Source organism: Balaenoptera acutorostrata, chromosome 20 (genome assembly GCF_949987535.1).
Source record: "Balaenoptera acutorostrata chromosome 20, mBalAcu1.1, whole genome shotgun sequence".
Taxonomy (NCBI): domain Eukaryota; kingdom Metazoa; phylum Chordata; class Mammalia; order Artiodactyla; family Balaenopteridae; genus Balaenoptera; species Balaenoptera acutorostrata.
The window spans coordinates 48,907,916-48,920,791 of record NC_080083.1 but is presented as its reverse complement, the minus strand read 5'-3'; the positions used below and the strand labels follow the sequence as shown (position 1 = coordinate 48,920,791).

The following is a 12,876-nucleotide window of genomic DNA, read 5'->3' as shown; positions in this document are numbered from 1 at the left end:
CCCTGGGCTTCCTGCCCTCCTCCCTCTGCCCTCCCTCTTGGCAGCTTCCTGGGCCCAGAGGCCAAACTCCTGAGAAGAAGAAACTAGGGCAATGAATTTTTTTTAGTTCAGATTTGTTTTCTCTTTCAAGTTGTAAAAATATAATAAAGGGAAAACTCTTGGTCTCTTGTTTTCACCCATTTTCCCCTTGTTTTTGTTTTTCTGGGCTTTAACATCTCTAAATACTTCATGGGAGTGGACCTGTGCTAAGAAGGGCCCTGGGCCTGGTTTAATGCTCTGCTGTCACCGTCTTGAAATTCTTAATAATTTTTTTTTCAACAAAGGGCTCCACATTTTCATTCTGCACCGGGCCCTGAAAATGACGTAGCTTGTCCTGATCCCTGCTATACAGCGAGGGCTACATGGGTGTTAAATTCTGTGTATAGTTGGTGTACACATATGCAAAAGTTCATTGTGCTGCAAACTTAGGCTTTGCCTATCATACCCACTCTGTTATATCTCATTACAAAACTGAAACTGGGATTCTATGGGTAAGGCCCGGGACACTCACAGCCGATGAGCATGACGCAGATGGAGAAGACCTTTTCAGAGTTGGTGTTGGGTGAGACGTTGCCGAAGCCCACGCTGGTGAGGCTGCTGAAGGTGAAGTACAGGGCCGTGACATACTTGTCCTGCACCGACGGGCCCGAGGCCGGGTCGCTGCCATTGTAGCGCTTGCCGAGCTGCGCGCCCAGGCTGTCCAGCCAGCCGATCTTGGGCTCCAGGTAGGGCCGCTCCACGTTGCCGATGGCATACCAGATGCAGGCCAGCCAGTGTGCGATGAGCGCAAAGGTGCACATGAGCAGGAAGAGCACGGCCGCCCCGTACTCAGAGTAGCGGTCCAGCTTGCGAGCCACGCGCACCAGCCGCAGCAGCCGAGCCGTCTTCAGCAGCCCGATCAGGGTTGTGGTCTGGAGAGGTAGGGAGGGGGCCACGGAGTTGGGGGTCAGCCCTTGAAAGGCTGTGCTTAAGACCACGTTTATTCACTTGCGAATATGGTCACATAGTCATTCAACAAACGCTTACGGAGAGCCTGCTTTGGGCCAGGCTCTTGGCAGTGGGGCACAGTGCAGGGCCTTAGGAGCTCTCAGTGTAGAGTTCAAAATAGCCTTATGTTTGCTCGCACAAAAGTCTATGGGGAGCACAGAGGAAGGGGAGGTCAAGCCTGCAGCGGCAGGGCAGGGAAGGCTTCCTAGAGGAGGTGACACAGGAGCTGAGCCTTGACAGAGGAGGCTGGGTCTCCAGGCAGACAGGAGGGAGAGGTAGAGGGCACTCCAGGCACAGGGGGCAGCACGAGCAAAGGCGTGGAGGTGTGAGAGGGCACAGTCCACGTGGAAAACCAAGGGTGATGCTGCAGCTGGAAGGACAGAGTAGAAGATGGTGGAGGAGTGAGGAGTGAGCCGGGAAGGTGGGCGGGGGCTGCCGCTGTGGCCGCAGGGCCCACAAAGAGCTCGGCTTTTATTCCAAGACACTGGGGAGCCTGAAGACTGGGTCAGATAAGGGACAGGGTCAGACAAGAGATTTGAAACTCGCTCTGGCCTCTGTGTGCAGGGGCTGAGACTGGCAGGTGTGGGGCTGGGGCAGAGGTGGGTAAGAAGGCCACTTAGTGTGCAGGCAGGGGCAGTGTGGGCGGAAAGTGGGAGAGAGGACCTGGGGGTAGATTTGCTGGGAGTGGGTGGTCATGGGAGCAGGTAGTCACGATGGACACCCCGTGCTGGACAGGCTGGGTGACTGGGGCTTGACTGGAACACAAGAGGCAGAGCTGATTTGAGTGGAAAGCTGATCCCAAGAAGGTGAGTCAAAAGGACGTAGTGGGACTGGAAGCTACGAGAAGAGCGTGAAAATGCCCTCGCATCAGCTATGAGAAGCAGAGTGGGCATAGTGGAGGGACTGGGGCTTAGGAGGGGGTCGGGCTGTACTGAGGGACAGCCTGTGGATTCCTTTTCTAACGCCGGGGTAAGTGTGGTTTAGAAGTCAGCACGGGGCTTCCCTGGTGGCGCAGTGGTTGAGAATCTGCCTGCCAATGCAGGGGACACGGGTTCGAGCCCTGGTCTGGGAAGATCCCACATGCCGCGGAGCAGCTGGGCCCGTGAGCCACAACTACTGAGCCTGCGCGTCTGGAGCCTGTGCCCCGCAACGGGAGGGGCCGCGATAGTGAAAGGCCCGCGCACCGCGATGAAGAGCGGTCCCCGCACCGCGATGAAGAGTGGCCCCCACTTGCCGCAACTAGAGAAAGCCCTCGCACGAACCGAAGACCCAGCACAGCCAAAAATAAATAAATAAATAAAAATTTAAAAAAAAGTAGCTATAGAAGTCAGCACGAGGAGCTGGGGCACAGGAGTGCCCGTCCCAGGAGGGGCAAGATTCTGGAGCACAAGGAGGGCACCCAGGCCTGGGGTGCTCCGCTGCTCCTTCTCCAGGGCTGGGAGGTGACAGATGCCTGAGCCCCCCACCCCTTTCCACCACCACTTGCTTTGGCAAAGGTGCCCAATGCCAGGTACTCTCTGCACCCAGGGCTGGGGCACAGGGGACGGCCACCGCGGCTGGCCTGTACGGGGTTTGCTCACCTCATCAGAGCCAGTACGGAAGATGAGCAGGTCGAAGGGGATGGCGGCCACCACGTCGATGAGGAACCAGCCCTTGAAGTAGTGGACGGCGATGCGGCGTGGGTGGCTGACCACCTCGTCGTTGGTGTTGACGTAGGTGGTGCGGAAGTTGATGACAATGTCCACGACGAACATGATGTCCACGACGAGGTCCACCGTGGTGAGCGGGCTGCAGGCGTAGCCACAGTCCGCGCGCTGAGGCTCGTCCTGGTCGCCGAGCAGGAAGGCAGCCGAGTAGGGCGTGAAGATGGCCGTGTAGATGACCAGCAGCAGGATGAGCCAGTCCCACACGGCCTTGAAGGGGCTGTAGTGCAGGAGGGTCCCGCGGTGGATGCGCGGTGCCTGCAGCTTGTACTCCGGCAGCACGTCCGCACCCAGGGACAGCACCTGGGGGTGGGGACCATGGGGTGGTCAGCAGGGCGGCCGCCGCTGGGGAGATGGGTCTGGGAGGGGTGGAGATGCAGGGGTGAGGCCTAGGAAGGGAGATGTGGGAGAGTGTGGGCGATCGGGGCTGTGCCGGGGAGAGGGGACGAGACAAAGATGGGGTGTGGCACGTATGACAGGGCAAGTTCTTAACGGGACAGGTGTGCTGGAAGTGCAGAGAGGAGGGGGGGTCCAGAGGAGGGGTGCAGCTCTGTCCCACAGTGACCCCAGGTTTGAAGCTCACAAACTCCCGCCCAAACAGGCCATCCTGGAGTGGGTGGAGACAGGGCTGGGGGAGGGGAGAGGGGAGGGCCAGGCTCAGGCAGATTGAGAGGGTGCTTGGGCGGGGGGCGGGGCATCAGTCCTCTCTGGTGGGTTTGGGAAGTTTCCAGTGGTCAGGTTCCCGATGGGAACAAGTCACCCCCAAAATAGCCTCTTCATTCCTGAGGGCCCTGTGGAGCCTGGACCAGTGAGGGCCGCCCTCCCTGGGGCCAACCCTCAGAGCCTCCGTGGAAAGAACCAAATTTGGGGGTGAGTAGCTAATCTGAGCCCTCGACAGGTCCTGTGTGCCAGAAGCCTTGACCACTTCACGCATCCGAGGGGGTTGTGATCATTACATTCAGCTGAACGCCCTTCTGCTCTGCCCCTCTGACCCCCGCCTCTGAGCCTATGGCCAACACAGGATCACCAGGGCCCAGCCCAACATACCCAGGCTCTGCCCAGCTGCCCAACACAACAAACAGCTGGGGCAGCGGGAAGGCATGCGTTTTGAAGCCAGACCTCCCAGGCTGATCCCAGGTCGGACATTGCTGTGTGTCTGTCTTGGGGCAAGTTTTTTAACCTCTGTGAGCCTCTGTTCCCTCACTGGCAGAAGGCGATGACAAAGGACAACAAACTCCACGGGGCTGTTGTGAGTAAATGAACTGGTGCGTCTCAATGGCACATGCCGCTCTACACGATAATTCCTCCTCCGCGCTCAGCCCATATCAGACGCTGCCCCGACAAGGATGGGGCCTGAGGGGTGTCTCATGGACCACGCCCCACCCCCTGCCTAGCACTACCAGATAGGGCCCTGCCGGTGGTCCTGGTTTAAGAAAATCTACCATGTAAGGTTCTGACCTTGCAAACCAGGTCCATTAGCAGATGGGATCACAGTAAGGAAGATCCACCCAAGGGCTGGTTCCAACCAGATGGTCCCCCATCTGCCATCCAAGGCCCTAGGAGGGGCCACAGTGTCCCCACCCTGTGGTGACCTCCAGCTCAGCCTTGGCCTCGGCTCCTATTTTGTCTCCCCAGGAAGTTTCCTCTAACCCTGCACAGACTCAAACCATCTTTTTCAATTTTCTCCCTGCTCCTTGTAAACACCCTGACCACACAGCTATCCGCTACTGACTTAGAGCTGCAGATCCCTTGTCCCGCACGTCTGTCTCCTATGCCCCGCACTTAGTCCACACGGGGGCTCAACTAAAAGGGGCCAAACGAGCACTGAAAGCCTGGCTGTCATGGCCACCTCCGCCCCTGGCTGCTCAAGACCAGCCAGGATGAAACAGCAGAGCACGGGGAGTGGGAGGGAGGCAGTCAGAACTTGGGGGGGTGGGGTCCGAGGAAGTGTACATCCTCAGGGCTTCCAGACAGGGATGCCATCTCCCCCACCACAGACCTCCATAGTCTCCCATCGCCTCTGAGGCCAGCACGAGGCCCTTCCCAGTGGACCCTCAGGATGTAGGAACTCAGGTGTGGGATCACAGCCCTCTAGACCCTTTGAGTTCTGGTTGAGGTTGGTGTGACTTCCGTGCTCTGGGCCATGCCAGCCTGAGCTCTGTCAGGCTCCTCCCCACCTTAGGGCCCACATGCAGTGGGTTAGTAAAGCCAAGAGGGGCTGGGGCAGGGGGAAGGGGGCAGGACAGGTTGGGTGCGGGCAGGGACCACGGGCCCCAGCCAGCTCTGTCAGGCTTCACGGGCAACTCTCCAGTCCAACAGCCCCCATGGCCCCTACCACCAACCTGACGGCCCCGCGGTGTGCAGCTAGGTGGGCCTCCCAGGCCACTGGGCCACCCTGCCTGACCTCCAAGCGCCCAGCCCTCAACCTGGGGTCCTTTCCCAGGGTTCCTGTGCTTGGTGAGGGGCTGGGTCACAAGGAGTTTCTACTTCATCTGCTCCGGCACAGACAGTGCTTCAGGTGGAAAGGGGCAGGGAGGAAAAAGAGCTGCTCCCATCCGCTTATGAAGCAAAGTCCCAGGGGAAGCTGGAGTAGGCGCCTACCTCGCCCTGCAGCCCCTTGCCCATCTCTGGCCTAGGCAGCCCTCAGTGCTTCGTGGGGCCAGCACACTCATATGAGTCCTCAGAGACTGTGCGGTCCAACTCATTCCTCCAGATGGGAGCCCTGGGGCCCAGTAAGGGCATAAGGCCTCTTGCTCAAGGTCACAGAGCGGGCTAGTGGCAGGGAACCAGAACCTTGGGCACGGCCCTCTGCATTTCCCTCTGGATGGTCAGCTGGGGACTGGGGCATCAGGCCCCAGGAGGAGGGACACTGGGGTCAGCTGGAACAGAGGACCCAGGGAGGTTTGCCTTGGCCTGGCCAAGGTGGGGTGGTGGGGAGGGAGGCATTTCGGGCCTGATCCCCAGGGACCTGGGCAACGGGACCTGAAGATGCCAGGGCCACCTCCCCTCTGCCTGGATTGCAGAAGGATCCTGCCATGGGGGCTGGCCGTCGCCTCAAAGGCAAGGGGCAGAAGCAGGGCTGGGGCTTCCCCATCCACTTCTCAGTATGGCCCTGACACCTCTTCTCTCTGCTTCTCCTTCTCTGGGACTGGCAGAGCCTTGGGTGGGCCCCCATGGTGACTGCAGGTTCCCCCCTCCCAGCTCCTCCAGGCCTAGGATGTGGCACTAGTCACGGGCTCTGCTGACCCCACCCTCCCCTGGTTCTGGGAGCTGAGCATCAGGGTGGTGGCCTTGGGGTAGGCCTTTAGGTCTAAAGAATCAGACTCCAGCAGGACAAGAGGCCTGGAGCTCAGACCAGACAGTAGGGGGCTGGGCAGGCCGGCTCCCTCTGCTAGCCCAGCCCCGGAGGAGTCCAGTCCAGGGCCTGAGAAGGGACCCTCGAGGCCCAGCAGAGCCCCGTCCACCCTGCCCTGCAGGCCGCACCTGGGTGACCTTCTCGGTGACGTTCTGGGTCCGCTCTACCACCTTGTGGGGTGCGATGATCTCAATCTCCGTGGTGGAGCCCGAGCGGTGCTTCTCCAGGTTGAATTCCACGAAGTTGAGTGTGAACTGCGGGATCTGGCTGATGGTCCTGTACTTGACCCTGCCCGTGCCAGGTCCCTGCGCGCCCGGCCTGCCATGAGAGCCCTCTGAAACCAGGGCTGGGGTCAGAGCAGCCAGGGCTGGGGGACCCACTGTGCTACCTGGTGCTGCCCGCCCCTCCCCTGCCACCTGCTCCCCGCCTCACCGGAGCCCAGGAAGCTCTGGGACAGCAGGCGCTGGGACAGGCTGCGGTTCCCTCGCTTGGCCAGGAGCTGGGCCAGGTCCTCAAAGTTGAGGATGAACATGATGACGGCCCCGTCCTCATTCTTCACGGGCACCACGTCCACGAGGCAGCGGAAGCTGGAGGCTGCAAACACCGCGGGGAGGGGGTGTCACTGGAGGCGTCCTCTCCTGCAGGAACCTGGCCTGGGGAAGCTAGGGAGCAAGCTGGGTTAAGGTCAAGTTAAGAGCAGCCGTGGCGGGTAAAGAGGCCTGCAGAGTGACCAGAGCTATTGGGCAGAGGGTTGGTGACACTGCCCAGCAGGTGCCCCACCCACAGGGCAGAGGTGGAGAGAGCAGCTAAGCTTCTCATTAGAAGATAATGTAGCATCGGGCCCAAGTCCACACTCGGCCCTCAGCTCAGGGCTTAACCTTGAGGTTCGCTTCTGCTGTAATTAAAGCCGAGCAGATGGGGGTGGATTAAGTGGGGAGGTGAGGTCGGGCATTCTACCCCCATGTAGCTCTGGCTGGCCCTCGGTTCAGCTCCCATAGTCCCGTCTCACAAAGATGTCCTGCTCCCCTGATGCTGGAAGGAACTCACTGTTGAGAACATACTAAGTGCTGGGCACTGAGCCAGTTGGCACATGAGGCCTCAAGCTCCGTGGTGGCACCCAGTGGATCCCTGGAGGGCACACACAGACCCCTGTTCTGCCGAGCCTGGGGTTCTGAGAAACTGACTTGCTGGGGCTGGCTGGGGCCCTGGAGCGGGGCGCCCTGGGCTCTCAGTACATAACAGTTTGGAGAGGGGAGGGGACTTGTTTGGGGCGAGGACACTGGAATGAAGGCCAGGCTGCTGCTCCAGGCCTGGAAGGGGCCCATGGTCTCGAGGCAGAGGTGCTGGTGCTGGGACTGGGGTTGGGGGGCGGGGCAGGCAGGGCAGTGGCCTGGGGTCTGGAGAGGGAGGGCGAGACAGATAGCAGGGTGGGGGCGGGACGGGTCCTCCAGCCTCTCTTCCCGCTCTCCCAGGAAGCCCAGACCCAGCCATTGACCCCACTCTTCCTCTTTCTCTGCTCCAGGGTCTCACTCCCCCTCCCAAAGGTGAGTGGAACAAAACAAACTAAAGCTGCCCTGCACCCCAGAGTCCAGTCTGTGGGCTGGCTGGATGCCCCGTGAGCCCCCCTCCATGGTACCCGGTCATCCCTTGTCCCTCAGTTCAAAGTGTTGGTGGGTGCCAGGCCCAAGGGTCAGGATGCTAAGGGTAGGGGCCTCAGGTGAAATGACTATCAGAAGGCAGGTTTGTGTCTGTCTCATTTGCCAGCTGCCAGCACCTGTTCCAGGTGTTGTTAACTGAGTGAGTGGAAGAACGTGTGTAAATGTGAGTGGGTGGGAGGCTAGCTCACAGGGGTATTACTACTTTGGGTTCCACTAGAATCACGCGTCCCCCAGCTGCCCCTCTGGCGTGCCTCCTCACACCCTTAGTGCCGGGGTGCAGCCGAGCCGCCCCCCATCCTCCCTCCCACTTTCCTCCCTGGGAGCAGGAATCTCCAGGATCAGATTCCCGGACTCCCAGGCACCGGGCACCATCTGCCAGCTGCTGCATTGGGTCCCATGGGAGACATCCACCCCGAGGAGAGGCTACCCGCTTGCCTCTGTGACCCACTCCTGGGCTCACAGTGCTGTAGGCCTGCCTCCCAGGCTGCTCTTGTCAGCCCGGGGCATGGCGAGGCGTGGGTACTGGGACCCACCCAGGAAGCCTCCTTGGCCAGTGACCTGAGACACCGCCCCCAAGGCCAGACTATCTCCTCACTCTCTCTGGCACTGCAGAAATCTGGCCTGGGAGCAGGCGGGGAGAGGGCAGAGCTGGGCAGAGGGCAGGGCCTCCAGGCTCTATGTTGCTAGGGGTTGCCGAGGCCCAGTCTGTACCCACTGATGCTATCTTTGGAAAACTGAGGCTGGGAATGGACCAGAGACCAGCCCATCAGAGCAGTGAGGGCTGGAAGGGGGCCATGCGTGACACCCTATGCCTGACCTTCATGCTTGCTGCCTGTGGGGTGGTGGAGACAGAAGGCTATGAGGATTTGGACGAGCTCAGAGCATTCTTTTCCTGATCCCTAAGCTGTCCTTGCTCATGAGCAACTGTGTCCGGGTGACCGGAAGTGGGTGAGTGTGGTCACCCTAGGTTGTGCCCAGGAGTGGCAGTGTTCCTGTACCCTTGCCCCCTCCCTGGACGAGGGGCCACAGGCTGTGCTCGTTCTCCCTTCCAGGGACTCCTCCCGGTCACCTCTCTGACCAAGGGCAGCAGGCGCATCTGCCCCCTGGGACACCTCACTGCTGTCCGCTCTTCTCTGTGTCTTGGATGTGTCCCTTCCTTCGATTTCTTAGAGTCCCCGCCCCTCCCCTGTGAGCCTCCCTGCTGTCTATTGCCCCCATCTCTTTACACACCCCCACCCAGCATGTGGTGAGCCCTCAGGGAGGAGCTGGTGCCAGAAAAGCTGCCACTAAGAGGGCAGCTGCTCCAGACTGCCTCCCGACGTGGTCTTTCTGACACTCACGGGTGGGTGTAAAGGAGACACTGGGACCTCAGACCTCAGCCCTTGCCCTATCCTCCGGATCTGGAGCTGAGGACCAGAGGAGCCCCAGGCTTGGGGATTAAGGGACTCTCTGGTGTGGGGTCATCAGAGAAGAGGATCTGGCCAAGGCAGGCAGGGATGGGCCCCTCTGGCAGGTCCCCAGTAGGGGCACGGGTCGGGGGGGGTGGGATCTGAGTGCTCTCCATCCCTCCCTGCAGACTTTCATTCGTTCTAGTCTTATGGCCATCCCCATGCCTTCCAGCTGTTAGGTTCTTACTCGTCCTAGTGAAGGCAGATGGCGACAGAGCCAGTTTCTCAGGGGTCTCTGAGCCCTGTCTCATGGGGTAATTTTTGTCAAATGCCCTGGCCTCTTTGAGCCCAACTTTACACAGCTGCACAATGTGGAGATATATGGACATAGACCTTCTACTTTGACTTGGAGAACTGTCAGTGGATTACCCCTTTAGAGGAAAAGAGGAGTATAAATCAGCTAGAATTCTGTCCAGGACCCCTTCCCTTCTCACCTCCCTGGAGACAGTGGAAGAGGGGGGAGAAGAGGTATCCTGAGGAGGGAAGAAATCACCATCAGGGTGCCCTCCGGCAGGACTGTAAGATGTATGTGAATATGATAAAAAACAATCATGCAGTCAGAGTGGACCATAAGGTGAACGTAAGTTATCTGAGCATTACATCCTTCCCTTAGGGGAATGAAGCCCAGGAGGTTCTCCTTTCTGGGTTTCAGGCCAATTTTGGGCAGGTCCAGGTGGTCAAGGTCTTGGACTATAGGACAGGGAAGGGCTTAGGGTGGGGGTGGGAATAGACTGGGATTTATGGGGCACCAGGTATGTGGGTAATTTTTCATTTTCACCCAGGGACAACCTCCAAGACTAGGTATCTAGGGCCCCTTCTGATTGCTAGAGGACCCCAGCAGGGTTCTGAAGACCTGAGTCCTGATCTGAGGGTCAAGGCTTGGCCTTGACCTCTACCCCCTGCCCAGGCACATGCAGGGTGCTCAGGAGACCCTAAGAGCCCTGATTTGACACCACCAGGAGTCTGTGGCCAGTCCTCACCCCTCTGGGGCCCAGGTAGAGCTCTGGGGTCAAGGGGAGGGACAGAGAAGGACTTGTTGTCCCCTCTCATTTCCTTCTGTCCCATCCTGTTCCCCTGGGACCCTTCTCACTCCTTTGACTGTCACCTCCTCTCTGCAATGATGTGAGGAGGTGAGGTCACAGCTTTTAAAAATATTCTGACTTCATGAACCCTGTGAGCGCTGCCAAGCTAAGCCAGGTTCTTCCTAGTCCCCTAATCACTACCCCATTCACGTGGGTGGCAGCAGCAGGGGACAGCCAGAGGTACAGCCAGGACCTGCCCAAGAAGCACCCGGAAGCCCTTAAACACACACACACATGCTCAGGTTCACACTTACACTCATGCTCCACACACACACACACGAGGCCCCTGCTACCCGGCTGTCAGCACCCCTCAGCCCCAGTGCCTGCCCTTTACCTGCACTCCAGTGATCCTCATGCCTTCTTCCCCAGGGAGGGCCCTCTTCTGGGGCTTCCTTCCCCCAAAGTCCTGCCTCCAAACACAGAGGCTGTTGGGTTCCTTTCTCCCCTCTTGGGATTATTCAGACCAGATATCTCTGAGGGAAGAATCCAGAGATTTGGGGTCCAGTCCCAGTTTGGACCCAAGCAGTAGAATCTTGGCCAAGTCCCTTCTTTTTCTTGGGCCTTGGTTTCTTCGTCCATGAAATGAAGGGATTTAACTAAGCCAGTGGCTCCTAAACTTGGCAAAACATCCAAACTGCCAGAGAGATTTTTACAAATACACCTGCTTTGTCCTCACTCCACACATCTGAGTCAGCCTCTCTCTAGGGAAGGTGTGTTTTGGAAAACAAGCTCCAGGTAGTTCTGATGCAGAACCAGGCTGGGGGGGCCATTGATCCAGGTGATTTCAAAGGATCCTAATTCCCACTCCTCTCTTCCCTCCCCTCACGGATCCAGTGAAGCACTGGGGGGAGGGTCTTAAAGGGCTCCATAATTTTTCATCCTCAGCCCCTGCCCTGTGCTTTTGTGCTGTTTGCAGTAAGCTTGGGCTGGCAATAACATCCCAAACAGGATAAGCCTCCAGGTCATGGCAAACTCCAGACCCTATCTCCCCAGGAGCTGGGGCTTGGTGAGCCAGACCCAGCACTCTTTTCAAGCCAGCTGCCCCATGCCTTGCCTGGCCACAGAGGCCTTGAGGGGGTGACTCCTCCACTAATCCCCAGAGCAGACGGAGATGAGTAAAGGTTAATTTCCATCCCAGCTGCCTGACAGCTGGGGCTGACAGTGACAGAGTGGACAGCCAGGAGACCAGGGACATGGGGGAGGGATGGTGGTGCGGGAGGCCCTGCATGGGGCCAGGACCAGTTGGTGGCTCAGCCTGGTCCCTGGCCTCTGAAAGGGACCTCAGAAGGCATTTCATCCAGTGTCCATCACTTCACCCTACAGATGAGGAAACAGAGGCCCAGAGAGGAGACAAGATTTATCCAGGCCCTTTGGTCCCCTGGGTCAGTGCCCTTCCCATGGCCACTCTGCCTGGACAAGAGAGGGGCCAAGCCTGCCTTGCAGAACCTGTGGCCTGAGGGCGCCTCACCATCCTTGCGGTAGTAGAGGATGTCCACCTTGCACTCCTCGGCCCCCAGCAGGGCCTGTGCCAGGCGGGACATGGCACTGCGTGGGGTGTTGGGGCCTGTGAGGAAGTCGCAGGTGCACGGTCTCTGCATCACTTCCACTCGGGAGTAGCCGAAGAGTTCACAGAAGCCATCGTTGCAGTAAATGATGGCGCAGTTCTCCATCTGAGCATTGGCGATCAGGAACTTACGACCTGGGGTGGGAGGTGGGAAGCCCATGGCAACCAGGATCAAGCAGCAGAGAGGGAAAGATCATAGGGACTCTTGGGAGCAGTCAGGGGGGATCTGGATGGGGGAGCAGAGCGGTGATCAGAATGGGGGAGGGGGAGGTCAGGTCTGGGGAGGGCGGGAAGACCAAGGAGGCCAGAGTCATGGGGGAAGGTCAGGGGACTCCTGGGAGTAATGAGGGGGTGGTCAGGAGGGGGAAGCAGGAGAGTGACTAGAGAAGTGAGGGAAGGGGAGTCAGGGCTGGGGATTGTGGGAAGACCAGCGCAGGAATGAATGGGGTCGTGAAGAGGGAGGGAGGCCCAAGGCTTCCTGGAGGCAGGGAAAGGGGTGTGACCAGACAGGGGCCAGGCCTGGGTGAGCTCCTAGAAAGACCAGAGTGGCTAGGGTTAGGAGGTGAAAAAAAGGAAACCTCTGAAGGAATTTGGGGGCGGGGGGGCGGTTCAAGAGGGAAGCGGTACAGTGATAGAAGGGGAGGTCAGGGCTTGGAAGGGGAAAAAAACAGCTCAGGGGTGGAGGGGAGCACTGCGATCTGCCCACCGTGCTGTAGGAGAGAGGGCGGCATTGGAGGTAAGCGGGGGCTCCCTGGGGGAGAAGGTGTTTCGGGGACATTAAAGGGAAGGGTTTTGCGTTCAGCCTCAGGTACCCCCCACCCTGCTCTATATGAAGTTAGTAAAGGGTTCTGGCCACTCCGGCCACCGAACCAGCGCTCCAGATCATGCCCCCACCCGACGCACACACTCACTCTGGCCCTCGAACTTGCGGATGATGGTGTCCAGGTAAGTGTTTTGGGGCGCGACGTGGCCCCTGCGGACCGGCATCTTTCGGCTGCGGCCTCTGCCTGGCGCCACCAGCGCCCTGGTTCCCTGCGTCT

At 59.2% G+C, this 12,876-nt stretch overlaps 1 protein-coding gene across 7 annotated transcripts in view; it reads right to left on the bottom strand.

Annotated features, from left to right (window-relative positions):
* The window catches only part of KCNH6 (potassium voltage-gated channel subfamily H member 6), a 24,497-nt gene extending 11,621 nt beyond the window's left edge, over positions 1-12,876 (bottom strand). For all 7 annotated transcript variants that reach the window (XM_057535816.1, XM_057535815.1, XM_057535818.1 and 4 more), the window contains exons 1-6: positions 12,748-12,876; positions 11,741-11,971; positions 6,517-6,678; positions 6,213-6,418; positions 2,607-3,032; positions 551-950 (exon numbers count right to left, since the gene is read on the bottom strand). In XM_057535816.1, coding sequence (XP_057391799.1) covers positions 551-950; positions 2,607-3,032; positions 6,213-6,418; positions 6,517-6,678; positions 11,741-11,971; positions 12,748-12,823 — 1,501 coding nt within the window. In that variant the 5' untranslated portion in view covers positions 12,824-12,876. The remainder of the gene's footprint in view (positions 1-550; positions 951-2,606; positions 3,033-6,212; positions 6,419-6,516; positions 6,679-11,740; positions 11,972-12,747) is intronic.